General features: G+C 59.0%; 1 protein-coding gene across 3 annotated transcripts in view; it reads left to right on the top strand.

Moving 5' to 3' along the window:
- Positions 1–14,885, top strand: part of SFXN5 (sideroflexin 5) — a 121,850-nt gene extending 106,965 nt beyond the window's left edge. For all 3 annotated transcript variants that reach the window (XM_062209652.1, XM_062209650.1, XM_062209651.1), the window contains one exon: positions 11,578–14,885. In XM_062209652.1, coding sequence (XP_062065636.1) covers positions 11,578–11,655 — 78 coding nt within the window. In that variant the 3' untranslated portion in view covers positions 11,656–14,885. The remainder of the gene's footprint in view (positions 1–11,577) is intronic.
- Positions 14,886–21,139: the final 6,254 nt, after the last annotated feature.

The raw sequence follows: 21,139 nt of genomic DNA, 5'->3' as shown, positions 1-21,139 counted from the left end.
AAGGGGCCCCTGGCTGCGCTGCAGTGTGGTGGAGAAGCAGAAAGAGAACTGACCACAGAAGGGCCCAGGGGTGTGGGGAGCTTTATTGCAGCTGGCTCTCTCCAGATCTACTGCACGTGTGAACAGCGTTAATCCCGTCTCAGGGCCGTGTGCCTAGGCCTAACTGCCTTCCACTAGGCCACACCTCGCAGAGGTTCCACCATCTCAACACTGCCGCACTGGGGGCTCAGCCTCTAGTATGCGAATCTCTGGGGACAAACCACAGCAGCTGTCCTGGGGTGGGGCAGCAGAGAGAGGAGAGGGCTGGGGCCACACTGTGGTGGGGAAGGTGCTGGGTGTGCTGTGAGAGGCAAGTAGTGGGGAGGGGGCTGCCACCCGCCCACGCCAGCCTCCAGCTCTGATTACCCAAAGTGAGCTGCCCTGACCTCACAGAGACTCCACGTCAAAGTCCAGGCCCCTCTCTCCCCATGCCTTCCTCATGTAGACCGCAAGTTAGTTCTTCTGCGCACCTAACCAGAGTCCCTCTTACTGCAACCCAAGCCTCTTTCTCAGCACTGGGAAGAGTACAGTCATCCTGTAAATTCTTGTCCTCTGGGAAGAGAGAGAAGGGGCGTGGTCTTGAGAGCTCGCTCCTCAGCTGTGTCCACCCCTGCAGGATGAGGGCTGGCTTAGGTACTATGGGGTATTCTGAGGCCTGTCTGTGAGCCAGGCACTGGGACCATCCGCTGATTGGCTGAGGGGACCTCGTTCCCCGCAAATCCTCTCAATTAATCCTCCCTAACGAGGTGTGCTTCTGCTGTGCAGGGATCTTGTCTCCCGTCCCTGCCGCCAGTGGGATTTGCTACAATGAGTCTGGACTTGCTTGGGCTGACCCAGCCTTGCCAAAAGCCACCAAGGCTAACAGAAGTAATTACTGGAACACTAGTTAGTTAATTGGTAGAGATGGAGTTTAGGCACTGGCTCCTAGAACGGCAGGCCTGCGGTGATTGGTGCAGGGTTTCTGACTCCCTAACCCCAGAAGTTGAAGGAGGAGCTTCAGGGCTCCCTGCAAATCCTTCGAGAGAGTTTGCAAATGAGGATCTCTGCCTGTTATGATGGTAGTGGGGGCCAAATAATTCTAATCATAGCTACCGATTACTGAGCATCTACTAGGCCAACACCGTGCTGGGAACTCTGTGTGCTTAACTGTATTAAGTCCATGGTACAGCTGCGGGTCAAGCAATGTTATGTCAACAGATGTGTGCCTCTGTGGCTCTGGGGAGAGATTTTGGTTGGCAACACGGAAGCCTCAGTGAGAAGGAGCTCACCGTGGGAAGAAGAGTGGCCAGCAAGAAAGGCAGAGTGCTCGGGTGGCGTGGCTTCATGGGAGCCGAGGACAGGGGCGCACAGGAGTTCCTGCAGAGGGCACTGGGAGGAGCTGAGGCTTGGCAGCTGGCTCAGGCAGCCAGGCCTGGAAGTCTGGTAGGCAAAATGGTCGTAGTCACGTTGTCTCATGGAGAAGCGAGCGCTGGGCCGGGAAACTGGGAGAACGGCAGAGGAAGTGTCGCTCACTGTGGGAGGAGAGTTAGGGGCTTGGAGGGAGGGCAGTGATGTAGAGGGAAGGCTGCTAGCCCCAGGGGTGGGAAGGCATGGCTGCCATGGGGTCCCTGGGGCCGACCGGGGAGGGGCCTGGTTGACTGTGGTAGGGAAATAGGGGCCCAAAGCACGACAGTCCTACGAGGTAGGGCTCCTTGTTTACACATGGGGAAACTGAGGCACGTCAAGCCAAGTGCCTACCCCAAGGTCCAGGGTTTGTACTGATTGAGTGGGCTTTGCAGCCAGACAGAGGATCCTGTAGCCCTCTCCAACCTGCCCACCCCTCGCCCTTGGCTGTGCACCAGACCCTTGGGTGCTAACTTATCAGAGCATCTGGGGCTCTCGTCCGGTGTCCATCTTCACAGGGACCTCTGCAGAAAGTGTCTGTGTCCTTGCTTTCTAATCTAGAGCAGAGGAAGAGGCAGGAGGGGCCTGGGAACCAACAGGTGGGGCTGGAAACCGCCTTAGAATTTGGATCTGGGAAGTAGTATCAGGCTCTGGCCTCCCTTCTGGACTCCAGTCCCGTTGCCCAGGCAGACAGCATGGGGTCTGCCCTGGTGGATCCTGGGACCTGGAGGTTAGAGCCACAGAGGGACGATGGCCAAGGCCAGCTCAGCCTGGCTGTCCCCAGGCGTGGACGGGCTGTCAGCACCAGATTCTGTTCCCTAGCCTAGAGAGACTTCTGGGATGATGACCGTGTAACAGCTCCCCGTGGGGCAGACAGAGCTCAGGTGAAGGTGGGCAGGATGGTGCAGATAAAGAGGGCTGCGTGTGTGCCGGCCAGGGCCACTTCAGGTCCAGTATGCTGTGGAGGCCCCCTGTGGCGTGTGCGTGGGGGCTGATTTGTGGTGGCCTTTCTGCCTTCCAGGTGACTGTGGGCACTGCTGTCCTTCCTTCCCAACCCCCTCACACACACACACACACACACACGTGCGCGCACGCTGGTGGCTCACGTTCCCCAGGGTCCCCTCTCCAGTGCCACAGGCTTGGCTGCCACAGAGGTAGGACCAGGCTGTGGCGAATGTCTCTGTAGCTCCACCAGCCGGAGCTCGCTATGTGGGAGCGCTTCCAGTCCTGCCTAATGAACCTCGTGTCCCCGTGGAGCAAGAAGCAGTGCATCGGTCCTGGCGCCCCACCTCTGTTTCTGTCGCTGGCTTTCTTTGTGCCTCTCTCTCCCTCCCTGGATTCCTCGTGGCTGCCCCCCCCCGTCCCCTGTCTGTCCCCCACTGTTCCCCCAGGAGCTCGGGGGCCGGGGGGACAGGGCTGCACGCACAAGCCGGAGCCATTGTTCGACAATCTGTTTTTGTCTTCATCTCGTTGGCAGGCGGCAGGAGAGGAGCAAAAGGTTAATGAGGCACTGTGAACGGGCGGCGGCGGGCGGGCGAGCCAGCGTGGTGACAGGGAACTAATTAGGAGCAGTTTAACAGGAGGAAAAAGTGAAATCTCCTCTTCACCAACTGTCAATAATTAGCTGATTTGGTGAGGCTGAAATGTGTCCACAGAAGAAGGCGGGGCCTGTCTGGGGACGAGGGAGGCCTGGGGAGTGGGGGCAGAGGGGCTTGGCCCTGCCGTCAGGTGGGGTTGGGGCTGGCGGGTTACCCCACGTCCCCCGGGCCTGCCCGCCATCCTCAGCCTCAGCTCCTCCTAGGACTTGGGACTCAACCTCACAGGCCTCGGTTTCCCCAGCTGTCAAGCAAGGAGTTGGAACCTGGTTTCTACCTGGCTTTGCCCAAGAGGATTCTGGAAGTGCAAACACAAGCCGGGACCCTGCTCGTGGAGTCCAGAGAGCCATCTGCGGGACCAGGCCTGGCTCGTGAATGACTGGGCAGGGCCTTTGTCTGTCCTGTAGTCCCCCGGACCCTCCCAGCAGCTGGCAGACAGGAGGGCTTGGGCAGTGCCCTGGGCGGGGCTGCCGCTGCAGGGGCTGGCGGCCAGGAGGGGGCGCTGCTCTCCCTTGCCCCAGCTCTTGACGTGGCCATGGGGCAAGGAGTCAGCTTCATGTCCTGGGCTTGTTTCCTGTCCAGCCTGTTTGCCCTGTTGGCCCCTGGCCTTTGACCTTCCCCTCCCCAAACACCTTGAATGGAAGAAAAGACACCCTGAGAGCCCCTGGGGCTTCCTGCTCTGAGCCTGCCCCCCCAGCTCTGGGGGGTCCCAGGCGGGGCTCACCCTGGCCCCAGAGTGGGGCTCTTAAGAGCCTCCCTCACTGGGGTCCAGCACAGCCTCCCCCTTCTCATTCCTCACCCCCACTCCTCCCTGCCCTCTTTGCTACAATCAGAATTAGTAAACAAAGAGAGACACCTGTAAGGCAGAGGAATGTGGGTACCCCCGAAGCTGCCGGAACCTCCACTGTGTCCCTCCACCCCTCACCAGCCCTGAGGAAAATGGTGGTTCTGATGAACCAGCTCAGCAAGGCAGCTGTGACCCTGGGAAGCACACGTGTCCCCACAGCGATCTCTCTTCCTCACAGACATTTTAGAACTCCCAACCGAGAATGGAGAAGGGTTAGGAATAAGCTTGGACCATATTCAAGCTATTCTAGAAGTGACTCTTCCTCCAGGCAGTCCTCTCTGATGTGCACCCCTCCCCGTGTGGCTTACCTCACACATGCAGACTGGTCTTCTAGGTCCCATTATTCCCCTGGGACAACAGCCCTTTCTGCACCTCGCCACACATGGCGAGTGACAACTGGCACCCTTTTTCTACCATAATACGGAGCATGGCTCATCACCTTGGCTTTGTTGGTTCCTACTTGTCCCACTTCCCCAGGGCTGATGTGAGACAGAAATAATGTCCAGGGGACATTGTGTCCCTCCCAAGGCCACAGCAGTGTCCACTGTGGCCAGAAGCAGGGGCGTCCTCCCCTCCAGGCCCAGATCCATCTCCTACTTTGCTCACAGATGTTTGTTTGGGGTTTTTCTCCTTTACCGGTTTCATCAGTCCCTACTGAACTCCAAAATGGGCTATTTTTGCCATCAGAAATCTGCCGCCTCCCCGCCCGCTGCTTTCTTGGAGTTCGCCCATAGGACCCCCCAGGAGGGACGGATGGGAATGGCAAAGCCACTCAGAGCCCAGGAATGCCAACGCCACCTGTCATGTTGCCTGTTCCCTACACCCCCACCCCAAGCCCGCGCATGCACACGGGCCCACAAGCGCACACGCACAGGCCCGGACAGCAGGCCTCAGCAGGGCCACCTCCCAGCCCGTCCCTTCTGCTTCCCCCTCCCCGGATCTTCTAGAACAACTCGCTGCATTTAGGTCGGGGAGAGAGGGGCTTGGTTGCGCAAGCTTCCAAGGAGGGTATTAAAGGCATTGATAGGTACAAAGTGTGAAAATAAGCGTGGCTCGGCCCAGTGAGCTGAGAGAGCAGGACACAGGCCAGCGGAACGAGCCTGGGCTTTCCAGGCCTCCATGGGGCTCTCCTATCCATTTCTTGATATTATCTTCGTCCCAGTCCCAGAGGAAGAAAAATCTTCCCACTGTACGTATAGGGAAACTGAGGCCTCCAGGCTGCGAATCCAGAGGACAGAGAATGGTTCTGAGACTGGTCCACCAGAGGGCACCCAGGAACAGTGCAGAGCTCCAAGATACAGAGGGGCACCCGCGGCACACGGGAGGCAGGGAGTGTGAGACAGGATCCTCACTTGACGGATGGACTTCTGTTCCGTTTGCTATCGCTGGTTGCTGGTGTTGAGAACCGCCTGCGTACAGGCCCAGGGATGCTGAGCTGCTGTGAGTGACAACAGGGAGGGGTGGAGGCCACCGTCTTCCCACCTGGTTAAGGAACGAGTCAGCCTGTGACTGGGGTTGTGACAGAGGGAAAGAAGTGCCAGGACAGAGGCAGCAGCAGTACATTTGGTTTGAGGTCCTGGAAGGCTTCCTGGAGGAGGCAGCCTTAGAGGAGTAGCCTCTCAAAGCCTATGCATACGATGTACAGGAGTTGGAGGGCAGCTGCTGGCTGAGAAGCCTGCAGCAAGTCCACAAAGGCTTTCGGTGTGCAGGTCAGGTATCTGGGAAGCCCAGAGCCAGCACTGGGGGCCTGACACAGTGTCCAGGGATCCAGGCTCAGGCTGTAACTGCTCCCCAGCCCCAGCCTAACACCCTTGGCCTCCAGAGACCCTCAGGAGAGCTTTCCCAAAGATGGGACCTGGCTGTGTGTGTGTGTGAGCCTGCCCAGCCCTGGCGAGGAGGGTGGGATGGAGCTGCCCGGCGGGTGGGTGGGTTCCAAGCCTGGCAGAGGCCTCAGGCACACAAGGTCAGCCAGGTACATGGACCCTGTGTCAATGCTGCCACCACTCACAGCCCCTCAGAGTCAGAGTCCTGGACCCCAGCCAGGGGCAGGAGATGGCTGGGAGCTGTGTCACACGGCCACAACAAACACCCCACCCCCAGCCCCACGTCTTTGTAAAGGAGGCAGAAAGACCAGGAGGAGGAAGTTCTTTGTAGTAGGTAAAAGCCCCCGCCAGAGGGGCACAGGCCGGGGGATCCAGTTTCCTGTTTATGTCTCTGCACCTCAGCTCCAGGTTCAAATATGTCAACTATCCGCTGGCCACGGCTGCAGGTGTGCCTGCTCCCAAGGCTGTGAAGGCAGAGGTGGCCTCACATGCATTCCTGACTCTGGCCCCCCACCCACCATGAGCTGGGAGACAGAGGTAAATAGCTCCAGGTTAACCCTTCCCATGCCACCAGGGAAGGGCATCGGGCTGTCCCAGGGGCTCTGGAGCCGGCTGGGCCTGGGGTGCTCAGGGGAGGCAGGGGACATCCCCTGGGGGGGTCAGCAGGGCCTGAGCTGGGGCCGGAAGGTGGGACCGGAGCTCTGATGTGGCATGGGATCGGGTGAGGGGCACCTCCCGATGGAGCTCTGGGAGCCAGGGCACACGTTCTGCCTGAAGGCAGGGAGTCCTCACGGGGTTCTCTAGGGCAGGCATGTTCCTAGCACCCCCAGTCCTGGTGCTGATTGGTAACCTCCGCTCTCTCAGCGGTCCCCGTGCTGCCGCCCTCCAGCTCCGACGCCCACCTGAGCAGCTCTTAGGGGCTGGGGAGCAGCCTGCCAGATGAGAATCTGGGCCGCTGGTTGCACTGCCCCAGCTGGCAGCCCAGGTCCGGCTCGCCCCTCTCTCTTTGCCCAGCCTCCCTTTTGCCCATCACCTTCTCCTCGGAGAAGTCCTCTCAAAGCTGCTGTCACAGCTGAGGGCCTGCCCTCCTTGCCTTTAGGCCCTGGCCTGCCCTGGTCTCTCCTCTCATTGAGCCTGGGCACCTCCTTCCATCTCTCGGTAGCCATACCTATGAGCCGCTGCAGCAGGGTACCTGGGAGGACAACACAGCACTGGTCAGGGCGGCAAGAGGCGGCAGGTGGCAGCAGCATCGGGGGCAGCTCTGCCCTCAACACCCCTGAGCGGTGGCTTCCCCAGGATACCCTTGATTCCTGGGGTGGGGGGGAACAGCAGGGCTGGTCAGGCAGGCAGCTCAGGGGTCCTTTCTCCAGCCTCTGCTGTGAGCCCACCGGTGAGGACCCCTGCATGGTCCCGTGCCAAAGATGGTAGGTAGGTCACTGGCCCAACACCCTGGCGTGGCGGCAGGGTCAAGGATGTCCTAGTAAATGGCCAGTTGACTTGGCCCAGGATGGAAGGGAGAGGCTGTGACCCAGGGTCAGCATGGGTGGGGGTGGGGAATCTGGGCCGTAGGTCACCAAAATCCAGTTGCCAAGACCCAAGCCCCCGGTCCTCAGTGGGACCACTCCCTGGTGTCCGAGGCGGCTGAGTGTCAGAGGTGACACTGCTTCAGCTCGTTGGGCTGGTCCCCTGAGGCCACCGTCAGGGGCCTGTTCCCTTCACCCACCCCTCAAATGTGCCTGTTCCCCAGGCCTTGGCACCCTCCCCTCCATCTGCTCTCCCGGGCAAGCTCCCCCACTCTGGAGCTGGGGCTGTGTGCACACATCCCGGGCTCTCCCCCACCCAGAGCTCCAGAACGCTGGGCCCATCTGCCTCCACCAGGGGTCCCCACAGGCACCCCAGGTTCGACATGGCCACCCGTGGGCCTCCCATGCGCACCCCCATTCCCTGCCTCTGAGAATGGCAGCAGCAGCCTCCCGCTCCTGAGCTAGAATTAGGAGTCACCCAACGCACAGTCATCCTCAACACCTCCCTCTCACCCCCCACAAGGGATTGGTCATCAGCTCCTGTGGATTTCACCCGCAGGAGGGATCCGCAGTGCGCCCTCCCAGCGGCCCCCGCTGGCAGTGTCTCTGATTCTGACAGCTGCGCCCCCAGCCCCCCAGCCCATCCCCTGCACTCCCCTTCACCAGAGACCTTTCTAAAACAGTCTGGGTTATGGCCCCCATGCTCAGCGTCCTTCTGGGCCCCCTGTGGCCCTCAGGGCCGTGTGTCTTGGCATATGACCCCTTCCTGTAGCCCACAAGGTCCTGCCTGCTCCAGCCTTGCCTCCATTTCCTGTCCATCCCACACTGCCCCGGCTCTTGCCTTCCCCTCACCCAGCAAGCTGGACCTGCCCTCTCTGATCAGAACACTCCCATTTCTCCCTGGAGCACCTCCTCTGAGAAGTCTTCCTGCCTTGCTCCTTCATTAATAAATGGTACCCTCCGCAGCCCCTCCCCAGTTTCCACCGCACTGTGCTGGAACTGCCTGCCTTCCATGTCGGACTCCTCCCCCTAGCTGTTGAGTGTCTCAAGGACACGGACTGCTCTTTCCCACCTCAGTGTGCCCAGCGGGGGGTGTGGAGTTGGCACCAGACACATCTGTGGGTGCGAGGGCAGATGGGATGAAGGGAGAGAGAGAGCCTAGCTTGGCACCGCTGGCCCCAAGCCCCTGTTCCTGAGTGCCTCAGCCACCTCCCCCAGGCGCCTTCCCTCTGTCAACCTCTCCCACCATGCTTCCTCTCCTACCTGCTGCCCTCAGCACGGTGGGGAGCCCGGGGTGCCTGGAAGGGGCGGCCTCAGCGTGCCCCAGGCCCGCGCTCTCTGGGGAGCGGGCACAGTGGGCCGTGGCCCTGGGCCGTGTCCTCCACCACGGCGCCGAGAGCAGCATCTCTGATTTCAATGCGGGCCTCAGTGCTTCAGTGAAAGCCGGCATGGGAAGTTGCTAATAATGGCACTAAAATAAAATATGCTACATCTGTTATGGGTAGCAGAACAAAATTAGCTGCTCACACCTCTGACATCCAAGATGTCTTAACTTAAAATACTCCTTGGCTTACTTTACATCATTTACTGATTATATTTAAAAGAAATACAATTTTGCAATTACTGTTCTTTCCAGTGTGATATCTATGCATCATTTTCCTTTTATGTTTATATATTTCTCCTTCATTAGTGCAGTCTGAAGGGTGATTAGGATTCTTCAAACATTTTACAGAGGTTAAACGTTGATTAAGATTTAATTATTACTGTAAATAGCTTGGAATGACATATGGTGCAAAAGCCTGACATATGTGCATTTGAATAAATGAAGTGCTATTTCCCAGGATGCCTCAGTAGCTGTTTAACAGCTTTCCCGAAGGGTTATGTTACACCTCATGGTAAGATTGCTGGGATGTTATATTTTGTTGGTTTTTGCAGCTGAAAGCTAAGAACAGTTTTCCAGTTTTTTAAAAACATTGAATATTTTAAATACCTAAATTGTTTTGCACAAATTTTTGCTAATTTGTCTAACTAGGTTAAACATTTTCAAAAGCATTTAGATTTTTAAGCGTGGGCGCTGTGCATTGTGTCAGTGGGAGCATGGGGACGAGGGGAACTGGCGGGGCGGAGGGGCTGCAGGGGCTGGGAGGGGTGGGGAGGGGAAGGTGGTCTGAGGAGAAGGGCTGGGGATGAGGCCTGGGCCCCGAGCCCACCCTTGTCTGTTTGGCTGTCTCCAGGCACCAGAGCCAGGGACCACGTGGGGAGGGCCCCCTTCTCCAGGAGCCCCACCAAGCCCACCAGCTCCGGTCCTCACCAAACAGCATCTTGTCTGGACTTTGCCACATGCAGCCCGGCTTCGACTGAGCTCTCCGAAGGCCAGGCCTCTCTGTGCTACCTTCTGCCCACTTCCCAAGGGTGGCCGTGTCTTGGCATATGGCAGATGCCCAAGACCAAGTTCAACTGAGCTGAACTACAAGGGCCTCGGTGACTGCGCAGAGCTCCCTAGGGAGCCCCTCTATCCGGGCGCACTTCAGGCTGGGAGCTCAGGCATCCCTGCGGGCTCGCTCCCTACATCTGCAAGCCAACACCTGAGTTGCTGGGGCATCTCCAGCGGGAACCCCAGCCTCCTAGTGCCTGACGCCTTTTTCCTTCCCACCCAGTTATTCAGCACTTAGGGAGCACCTGCCGTGTAGCAGCACTGTGCTAGGTTTTGAGGATGCAGGGAGCACACCCTGCATGTTCACTGCCCCCAGGGGCTGCCATCTAACAAGGAGAGACAGAGGACAAAGGACCCCAGTGGCCAGACCGGGCCACATCCAGCCTGGATACAGAAAGCTGTCAAAAGCCGAGGCACAAAGCTGAACTGAAGACAGAAAGTGAGATGGGGCACAGGTGGAAGTGAGGGGGGGAATCTCTGGAAGACTTCGGTGGGGGGGCCAGGAAGGAATAACCAAGTGAGTCTGCAGAACCAAAGCAGCCTCGTGGGCCCCCTGTCTCCAGTACACAGGGAAGAGGGGCAAGTGTCCGGGCTTGGCCAAGGCCCTGAGCCACGTGATAGAGCAGAGAGGTGTGGCCAGACTTGCGGTTGAGGGGATTGGCACTGGCTGTGGTAGAGGATGGACTTCAGGGATGAGATCCTGCGAGGAAAGTAGGAAGTAGGAGGCAAGGCAGCTCCGGGGTCTCTGGCCAGAGCAGCACTGGAGGGAGTGCCATTCCCGAAGTTGGGGCCTGGGGAGATGACGAATTCAGTTCCATTTTCAGACAGGTTGAGTTCAAGGGCCTGGGAGAGGGTCACAGGCAGGTCTAGCAGGCAGTCAGCAGTAGGTTTGAGGTGCGAGGGAGAACGGTGGCCGGGGATGCCTCAGACTGGGGGCCCCAAGGACTCAGAGAGGCATCCAGGGGATGTTGTGGAATGAGGGATGGCGGTGACCTCGGAGAGAAAGATTTTGGTGGCGTATGGTGGGAACAGAAGCCAGATTTGCTGCAGGATGAAAAGTCAGTGGGAGGTGAGGAGGCCGATGGTTCTCTAAAGAAATGCGGGCCCGGGGAGGAGAGAGAGCGGCAGGAGCTGGAGCAGGGTTCTCAGTGTGTGTGGCTGCGCTGGGAGGCAGGAGGCGGCCGTGGTGGGAAGGAGACGGGCCAGGCCCACGTGGGCTCCCCGAGTGCGCAGAGCGGGTAGGACCAAGTGGGCAGGTGCCTCTGGAGGGGAGGAACAGCTGCTGGGGGCAGACACTGGTCTGCTGTGGGTTTGAGGAGGGGCAGTGGAGGGCACCTCCCCCGGCCCGATGCCTTCTGTTTTTTCCCTGAAGCTCCCTGGCTCAGGATGAGTGGGGTGGCTGAGAAGAGCAGAGAAGGTTCTCGGGTGGCTTAGGAATATGGGGGTACCGGCTGCTGTGAGGGTCCATTTTGAGTGGTGTCCACGGTGGTCAGGTTCAAGTATGGAGATGCCTCCACCGTTCAGGGCTGGAGGGACGGCTCCTGGAGGGGAGGATGTGAAGGCTGGGAGGTAGGGAGTCTGGGATCTCAGATCTCAGTGCACCCAGATCTCATGCATCCACCATGCACCCTGCCAGACAGGAGCAGGGTGCTAAAAGTTTAGGGTACTATAGGGTCCAAGAAGGGTTCGATGTAAGGAGCCTGGGTGGCGTCCAGGCCCGGGGAGTGGCCCAGGGTGGGGGACAAGGTGGTAGGAGATGAGGGATTTGCAGAGCTCAGAGGCCAGTGTGTGGGATAGTCAGCCACAGGGACACACTGTCAGAAGCACGTGAGCCCCAAGGCGGGAGAGGAGAAGGCAGTCGCCCTAACTGCTGTCCCCAGCTTCCCCTGTTCCCTTCCCACTCCCGTCACTTCTGTCTGTTCTCTCTCCTCAGATTGAGACATCCCAACTAGAGCCTGAGATCGCCCGCGCCACGAGCAGCCAGACAGTGGTGTACAACAAGGGGCTGTGAGTGGTGCCTGCCGGCCTGGGGACTGAGTGTGGTCCAGGCCGGGGAGGTGGGGGCCGCGCCTGCAGGGAGGGCCTGGACCCCCAGCAGTGCACTGAAGCCGCAGTGGTAGGGAGACTAATCCATTCACATATTAACTTAGGGGAGAGGAATCCTGACACATGTCCTATACAGAAGAATCAAGTGCATTTCTGGGCCTTAAGTGGGGTTGTCAAAACTCCATTCAGCACAATATCTGTGAAGCTGAAAAACTGTCACGTGCCATGGGGTAGATTTAGGATCCTTTTATACTTTGGTTTCTTTTTTATTTTTCTTTTGTATCAGAATCAAGTCTGAGCCTTGGTTGCAACTGACCAGAAGTGGCAGGTGCACAGGTGGTGGGAGGCGGAGTGGGCCTGGGAACAGGGTTCACTTGCTTGCTGGTGTGGTAGGTGTAGGATATGACAGTGCCTGGGCCGGATGGTTCTCTGTGCTGGAGTAGGGAGGGGAAGGTGGTGGTCTGCACCCCACGGGATGAACTAGCCATAGTTGAGGTCCTCAGGAAATGGCCCAGAGAATCAAGGAGTGCTGGAGGCCTCTGGAAAATTCCATGGGCAGTTGACTGTGAATGTGGCCAGCCCCATGCCTGCAACAGCTGCAGAACAAGTTCCTTCGAGTGAAGCCCAGTGACAGTGGGGCTGGCCGGGGTCACCCTCTGTAGAACTCCGAAGACCCCTGAGATGTCCCCAGCTCCAGGCAGGGAGCCCCCAAGAAGGAATAATGCCTGGCAGGACCTGTGGGCCTGCACTTGGTCTCAATGGGAAAAGCCTTTTTCCGGGCACCTGGCTGCTGGAGGCTGGGTGTTGGAGACTGCCTGCCATATTGTACCCCTTCCAAGAGGGTCTCACGCTTAGTAGTGCCAGGGCTGGACCTCTAGGAACCTGTCTGAGAGGCAGCACCAACCAGGAGCAGCAGACCCGGGGTCTAGCAGACTGTGGGACCTTAGACAAGTTCTATTCTTCTGGGAGCCTCCACTCTGGAACCGCAGGCCTAGATCCAGGGGTTCCCGTCAGCTCTTGCAGCTGGACCTCGCCTTTGCCTGCCCTGCCTGGATGCTGGCCATCCCAGCACACCTTCAGTGCGGACACCAGACACCCTGGGAATGCTGCTCCATCCTTCAGTGGGGAAACGGTAGGCCCCTTTGGGCATGGCCAGAAGTTGGCCTCAGATCCTGTGACCCCACATCCCAGGAGTACTTGACCTTCACCAAACACTTTGCAGTGTGGAAGAAGAGGTAGCCTGGGCCATACCTGCAAACCGCCTCTCACCCCTGCGGGCTCAGAGGCCCCTGGTCCAGCTCCCATCTCCTTCCCATCTGCAGGCCAGGGTCGGGATGAGCAGTGTGAGTAGTGTGACCCTCACTTGAAAGGCACAAATGGGGCCGGCACCGTGCTTAACAGGCTAATCCTCCGCCTTGCGGCGCCAGCACGCCGGTTCTAGTCCCGGTTCGGGAGCCGGATTCTATCCCGGTTGCCCCTCTTCCAGGCCAGCTCTCTGCTGTGGCCTGAGAGTGCAGTGGAGGATGGCCCAGGTGCTTGGGTCCTGCACCCCATGGGAGACCAGGAGGAAGCACCTGGCTCCTGGCTTCGGATCAGCGCGATGCGCCGGCCACAGTGGCCATTGGAGGGTGAACCAACGGCAAAAAGGAAGACCTTTCTCTCTCTCTCTCTCTCTCACTATCCACTCTGCCTGTCAAAAAAAAAAAAAAAAAAAAAAAGAAAAGAAAAGAAAGGCACAAATGAGAGGAGGCATTGGCCTCGGCGTATTCCTATCTTGCCACCAATTGGAAGGAAGGCTTTGGCGTGCATCCCCTGGGCCTCCTTCCCCTGGTGATGCCGCAGTGGGGAGGATCTGGGCCATGGAGAGCCGTGCAGGGCAGCAAGGGCATGGCCACGGAGCTGCTCAGCATCTTAGAGCTGGAGGAGTTGTGAAGTGGGTTGGCCATGGTGTTGACACCATGCACCCACCGGAAGCCCTGGGGCCTTTGTCTCTCAGCCAGCTCCTGTGCCGGCCAGCTGGCTCTGCTGGGTGCTGCCCTGTGAGCCCACCCCTCTCCTGAAGGCCCCCCCTCATAACTCATCAAGAAGGGGAGAAAGCATAGAACAGCATGGAGGACAAAGCGGCCGGGCTGAGGGGGTGCAGCACGAGAGGGGTGGGTCATTTTGAGCCAGTCCCACCATAATGTGAGTGCTCCTGACTGCTGGACAGTGCTGCTCTCCAGGCCTGGACTGCAGGCTGGCCACGTCTGGGTCCTCTGTGGCAAAGCTTAGTTCAGGCTCACCCTGCCTACACCTGTCATAGGATCTTGCTCTTGTGCACTTTATCTTGGGACCAAAACTGCTCTCCCCATCCCCACCCTGCTCCCTCCAGAGGCCTTGAAGAGATGGGGCCTGTCCTGCTCCCCTCTGTGCTGGCTTTTCCGCCTCCCCCCCCCCACCATGTGGCCGCAGAATCTCCTAACCTTGTTGCTTTGTCTCTGGTTGACTTCCCTCAGGCTCCCAAATGCAATTCCAAGTGGGCTAAGGGGGTTGCTCCACGGAGAGAGGGGGTGCAGCGGCAAGGGGTTGGGGTGGTGACAGAGGGATAGCAGGCCCGGCTGCCAAGTCCTGATCTGGCTTTGGAAGACCCCACGGAGGGGAACTTTGAGCCAACGCCAACACCCACACCCACTCCACTGAGGCCAAAGGAGAGAGGACTGGGCAGGTTGGCTCATGGGAAGAGACTGGACCCACAGTCAAGGGGTGCCGGCCTGGCTGTGCCAGAGCACAGGACACACCTGCAACTGTTCTGCAGCCCCGGAGTCCCCGCCTGACCCCACTCTGGTCACTGAAAACATTCCCTCAGCCTCCGGATACCTCTCCCGTTCTTGAGGGCAGTCGGAGGTACAGGACAGAAGCCCACGGTGTCCAGATGGCTGCCGAGTCAAGATGGCCACCAGGCCCCTTCCCACTTCCTGAGTGGGAGCCAGCTTGTTTCCTGAGCTCTTCTGACCTGGGAGCAGGGAGGGGCTCCAGAGGAGGAAGAAGGGTCCATGGACAGAGCCACGGTGGTCTTCCAGCCTGGGGCTGGTGGGAGTGAGGCCCCAGCCACACCCAGGGGACTCTGCAGTGTCTTTTTAACCTTCTCAGAAAATCTCTTCATCATGTGAACTATGAAGTACTAATGAGCTGTGGGCAATAAATGATGGATTGGAAGCACCAGGTGTGGCTCTGTGACTTGTGGGTGGGAGTGGGAGGAGAAGCAAAGGGCTGCCTAAGGGCTTGGTGGGAGAGCGGCTCCAGGGCAGGTCAGGCCAGCCAGGATGCTCAGAGGAAGGGCAGAGAGGCGGGTGAGGCCATGTGAGGGCAGCAAGCTGGGCAGAGGGACCTGAGTGAATAAGGAATTGTAGTAGATTCCCACGTGGCTTATCTCCAGTGGGAGGGGCTGCTGCTGACCCCTGGGGCCGGCAGTGAAGGTTTGGGCCAAGCAGAAAGTGCTGTGTGCAGCAGCCCTGGGAATGCTGCTGCACCCCAGCTCCGCGATGGTCCCCTTGGGGGCGAGGACCCCACCACCTCCTGATTGCCCTGGCTCCTTCTCTTCCCAGCAGGCCCCAGAGTTCCGAGGGAGGGAGGGAGGGAGGGAGGGAGGTGTGGCCTCTTCTCTGGGCCCTCCAAGTGTCTTTCCAGGCCTGCAGGAGTGCATATAGCAGAGAACAGCCGTAGGGCAAGCCTGGTTCTGGCCCCAGCCAGCCCCCTCCTGATCCACCCATGTCTGTTGAGTGACTGCTCTGTGCTGGGCACTTCTCCAGCTTTGCAGAATGTCAACCACCGTATCCCCACTGGACTGCTGTGAAGATGAGAAGGCGTCCAGACCCTTCTCTCTAACCTCCCAGGTGTGTGTGGGGTGGGGTGGGGGGGGGGAGTGCTGGGCTGCCCTAGAAGGGTGGGAGGAGGGAGGGGAGTGGGAGAGGGGCCTGTTCTCAAAGTGCTTCCTCTAGGTCAGGGGGCTTCTGGTCTCTGGGGAATTTCTTTGCTTAAGAGCCCCACGGGCCACAGCCCCCATCCGGACGGAAATCCTTGACTCTCAGAACAGACACAAATCCCTCCTGGGAGCTGTTTGTTGTTTTTAGCTGGTTTGGGGGCTCAGCTCCTGCCCAGCCAAGAGAGATCATTAACACTCCAGGAATGCGGCCTCCCCTGCCCCCCAGCCCTACCACCTGGCCCTTAGGGCCTCCCTCCTCCTACTCAGGGGTGGTGGGAGGAGTCAGAAGGCTCTAGGAGGACAGCAGCAGTGGATGACCCTTTCCCAGGCCCCAGGGATCTGGCCTCACCCATTCCCCTACAGCTGCTGCTGCTCCAGCCATCGCACCCATCCCCTAGATGGGAATGTCACCACCATGTTCCTCAGTCCTTTCCCCACAGGCCCACCCTTCCTGCAGTACAGTCATCTCTCAGGGAAGGTGTTGGGAAGGGTCCCCTCCATCCCTCTTACCAAGGCTACTGTTGACAGCCTTGTCTAAGGCCAGAGCCTAACAGCGCTACCTCAACCACAGCAAACCTGGGACTTGGTGTGGGCACATGGCCCAGCAGTTAATTTGCTGCTTATCCCACATCAGAGTACCTGGTTTGAGTCCCGGCTACTCCACGTCTACTAATAACTTCTACTAAAAGGCACCCACGGAGCCAGCAGGTAATGGCCCAGGTACTTAGGTCCCTGCCACCCAGGGTGGGTGAGTTCCAGGCTCCTGGCTTTGGCCTGACCAGGCCCTGGCTGTTACAGGTATTTGGGGAATGAACCAGTGGATGGAAAAGCTCTCTCTCCCTTTCAAATAAAATTTTAAAAAATTAAAAAATGTTTCAAAGACCGCAGGGTTCCCACCCAGTTCCTGGGCTCTTTGGGATGGTGGAGAGTGGGAAAGGAGAGAGCGGAAAGAGAAAGGAGGAGGTGGGCAGGCGGTGGATAGCAGCACTTGGGAAGTCCTGGGAGGACGCGAGGGGCCACCTGGCCCTGCTGCTTCTCTGTCGGCAAGGCAGAGAGGCGGGGAGACCCGGGCCGAGCCGAGGGCAGCTCGGTGTTGTTGAGAGCAGCGAGCAAGACCCTGCTTCAGACCCAGGACAGCTGGAGCCCTGGTGGCAGGAAGTGGGGCATGGTCTCATCTGACTACAGGTGAGGGCAAGTCAGGGAGGGGAGGATGGGGCCCGGGCATGCGTGGAGAGAGGGGAATAGATGCAGGACTACTCAGCTCTCCGTGTTCCGTGGCGGGTGTGGCAGAGCCGTGTCAGCGGGGACTCCAGGGTCCCACCTGGAGCAGCTGAGGAGAGGGCGGAGCGCAGATCTACAGGAAGGGGCGTTCTGTTTACAAGCATGGTAGCCCACGAGACGTGGGCGGACGCCAGGGCGGGCATGCACAGAGACAGGCAGACGCTGGGCTATGTCGAGCTGCATGCGTGCCATCCTCTGAAGGAGAGAAGCCAATGGACCACGCCGGGGAGAACGTGTAGGTAAGAAGACCGGGGACGGACCGCGAGGGGCCCCACCTGCAAGGCTTGGGTGGAGACAGGAGGCAGCCAAGGAAGCTTCGCCCCAGCAGTTGCCACCGGCTGAGCTGTCTTCCTAAAACTCACACGTTGAAGTCACAACACCCAGTACCTCAGAGTGTGGCTGCATTTAAAGAGTTAACTAAGGGGCAAGTGTTTCAGCACAGTGTGTTCACTCACCGCGTGCTGGGGACGCCAGCATCCCTTACCCGACTAGAACTGACTGGAACCCCAGCTACTCCACTTCGAACCCAGTTCCCTGCTAATTCACCTGGGAGAGCAGCAGAGGATACCCAAGTGCTTGGGCCCCTGCATCCATGCGGGAGACCCAGTTGGAGTTCCAGGCTCCTGGCTTCGGATTGGCCCAGCTCCAGCCCTTGTGGCCACTTGGGGAGGAGTGAACCAGCAGATGGAAGATAAACTCTCTGTCTCTCTCAAATAAGTTTTTCAAAAAGAAAGGAGAGCCTGTGGGCTCTGGGGCAGGTAGAATCTGGGGACCAGGCTGGGGGCTCCTGCTGGGCTAGGAGAGAAGGGTCTCAGATGGTAACAGGAGGCAGGGGAGAGGATGGGCTGGGTGCAAAAGCCCCCTGCACTCCATCCACCTGCTCTCTGCCTGGAGGCAGACTCCATATAGAGCTGCTGTCTGGCTTCCGCCCCTGGGAGCACCAGCAGGAAACTCGGAGGCGTGGAGGAGAGTGTGAGTCGGGTTTATCTGAAGATGGAGGTGAAGTTACAGGAGGAGAGGTGTGGGGGGAAGGGTGGCCATCGGAGACCTCTCCTGTGGGGTGTGAGGGTGGACGACGTGGAGAGGTGCTAGCCCACACACTCATCTAATGCCCGCATGGACCCAACTACAATGGGAGACGGAGAAATGGGTTCAAGCAGGTTCACGTTGCTGTCCAGCAGGTGCACCAAGGGCAAGTTGGCTGACGCAGGGGAAAGAGTGAGCGGGCAAGTGGGGAGCATTTGCAGTCTGATATGAAAGGACATCTGATTGTGGCGCTGAGGGAGGGACCACTTCCGGCCCTGGGAGTCCTGAGAGTGGGTGGGATGAGGAGGGTGGGGACAAGAGGATGGGATGCTGGGGGGCTGTCCCACAGCTGGTAGGCACGGTCTTTGACAAATGAGGGGGCCGGCAGCCACATACTTCACACCTGCAGCACGCATGCACACCCACAGCCACCCCTGCAGTTATACGCCTGCCCACAGCCTTCCCAGACGCTCCCGCACCCTCGCAGGCACTCACCCTCACACGCGCCCCAGACGGCAGATGGGGCGCTCGGGTAATTGGTTAGACCTGTTCCCCATGTCTGGCTCTGCCTTGGCAGCCCCGTCTGACAGGAAAGCTGGCGGGGTCTGCTTTCCCCTCCCCTCTCCACCCCCTGCACGCCTGCCCTGGGGCAGGGGCTCCAGGAGAGGCCTGTGGGCCCGTGCTGGCTCCTGCCTGGGCAGAGCCCAGTTCACCTGCAGCTCTCGCCCCTTGGGATGCAATCACAGCACCAAGAAGCAGAGATGCTAACAGCACACTGGCCACGCTGCTCCAAGGCCCTGGGCAATGAACATGGAACATTCTATGGATGAGAGGATGTGTATGTGTGAAGACCCGCCCCTGAAGGTGACTTGGCTTTGAGAACTCCGAGCTCCCTGGGCTGCCTGCCCTGGAGTGACGCGCTGTCCTCACAGGTGTTCTTGATTCCGCAGCCCATTTGAGCCTGCAGGGCCCGAGCACAGCCCAGTTGGGGGAGAGCAGCTGACCCTGGCTCGCTGCGGCCGGCTGGCCTGGAGTCTGGACGCTGCTCCCCCCAAGGCCAGCAGCAGGCGGGATCCGCTCCGCTGCCCCCGGGCAGGACACTGCTCTGTGGGTGGGAGGAGCCCTCCGGAGGGAAGGGAGAACAGTCCTCATCTTCTCCCCTTCTCGGCTGCATCTGCGTCTCTTCGAGAGAGACTTTGGTTTGTTCCCTGGAGAGGGCCCAAAAACTCCCAAATTAGCAAACCTGGCAAGCCGGCAGCTCAGAAAATAGTTCATCCTGATTCCATGTTTTTCAGGCTCACAGAAGCCTTTATTAATGAAGTCACAACACCAATATTTACCGTCTGCGGGGAGAGGCACAACATGGGGGATGGATGGGACTGCAGCAGGGACTCCCAAGCCCGCCCCCTCTCGGGCCTGGCCCAGGAAGATTGGCAGGTTCCCTTGGGTCCCTTCCAGCACTTTCTCTGGATGAGAGGGGGTGCGCTGCTGTGGTCTTCCTGATCCCCTCCCCCACCAAGAGCGACAGCATCTTGGGGGGACCCTGCTCACCCTTCCTCTGCCCCCACGGGGGTCAAAGGATACCTGTTCTCACCTCAGTCTTCTGTTCATGTTCTGCTCCCCAGAACATGAGTCACTGGGAGGTTTAACTTGGACGTATGCAGGTTAGGACTTCAAGATGTGTGGGTCAAATTCCTAGGTGACGACAAGGGTACAGGAGGCATTTGGGGGGCGGGAGACACAGCCCTTTGGTTTGTAGCACTGACTGGACGGGGCAGGAGGGTAGACAGAGTGGTTCCTGGGTGTGTGCTCAGACACCTGCCTGTGGCCCTGGCAGCACCTGGGCCTTTAACACCTTTCCAATTAGTTCAACATCAATTAAGCACCCATGGTGTGCTCACCTGACATTCCAGGTGGGAGGAACAGCATAAGCAAAGGCACAGTGCAGGGGGAAAACTGTGGATGCTCAGGGGTAGGGGTGCATGGGACAAAAGCACAGGACACCAGGAGTCAGGCAGGAGAGGACCCGGGTGGGAAAGAAATGGGCAGAGAGGCTGAGGAGGGCGACATGGTCCTACCTGCATGTGAGGAAGAGAACCCTGGCTGCAGCATAGAGGGCTGGTGTGGGTGGGCACCAGTCTAGACAGGAACAGATAGGGTCAGAGAGAAAGGTCAGGGAAGACTCCAGCTGGGGAGACAACATACGAGGCTACTGCTGTCGGCCCAGGTGGGTACCTGGGGCGTGGGGGGGGGGGAGTGAGTCCCGCTGCAGGTGTGTTAGGTTTGAAGCACTGAGGGTGCCTCAGGTGGAAAACCTGATGGGTCTGCAGCTCAACACAGGTCAGCCAGAGACATGGACCAGGGAGCCAAGGTCCTGGGTGTGAACACGAACCCCCAAGCAGAGGGCATGAGAAGGAGGCAGCAGGAGCAAGGACTGAGCACAGGGTGGACAGAGGTGAGGCATAGGAGAGGCTGGGGGGAACTCAAAGACGCTGGAGAAGGGGTCACAGGTACTGAAATGAAGGGCAGGGGAGGGCATCACGGAGGGCGTGGCCAGCAGACCAGGGAGCAGGTGAACCCAGGTGGGAGGCAGTCGGGTTTGGCCACAAGGCTGGTGACCGTGGGGGTAACTGTGGCATCCGCAGAGAGCAGAAGACTGGGAGGTGCAGTGGAGATGGATCTGGATGCTGCTCGGGAAAGGCTGTTGAGAACACAGGTTTGGCTTTTCCAGGATGAAGGGATCTTAAACATGACAAAGGAGAAAGACAAACAGACAAACTGAAGGGATGTGAACAAACAGCTCAGTGGGCCCTGCCTTATTGCGCTTTCCTGGGCTTGGGAGGCCCCGTCTCTGAAGCTGTAACCTGCCCAGGACTTGTCTGAAGACAGGTGAGCATCCTGGGGACAGCCTCTGTGACCAGCCCTCAAACTCCCTTCCTCTGGATTTTCCTCAATTGCAGAGGCCACGGAACGGCCTGGCCTGATTCCCACCCCTCAGGAGGTCTGGAAAGACCTGGAGCTGGCGCTGTCCCCTGTGTCTGGCCTCCGGTTCTCTGGCTGGGGAGCTGTAGATAGGGTCTGTCCCTAGCAAAGAGAGAAGATAATGGATTGACTGAATTCCAGCCCCCCATACCCCCGCCCCAGACTCCAAGCCCTGTACCCGCTTGCTCTACCAGCCCCC

Source organism: Lepus europaeus, chromosome 13, assembly GCF_033115175.1.
Source record: "Lepus europaeus isolate LE1 chromosome 13, mLepTim1.pri, whole genome shotgun sequence".
NCBI classification, from domain to species: Eukaryota; Metazoa; Chordata; class Mammalia; order Lagomorpha; family Leporidae; genus Lepus; species Lepus europaeus.
This window is presented reverse-complemented; position numbering and strand designations above follow the sequence as displayed.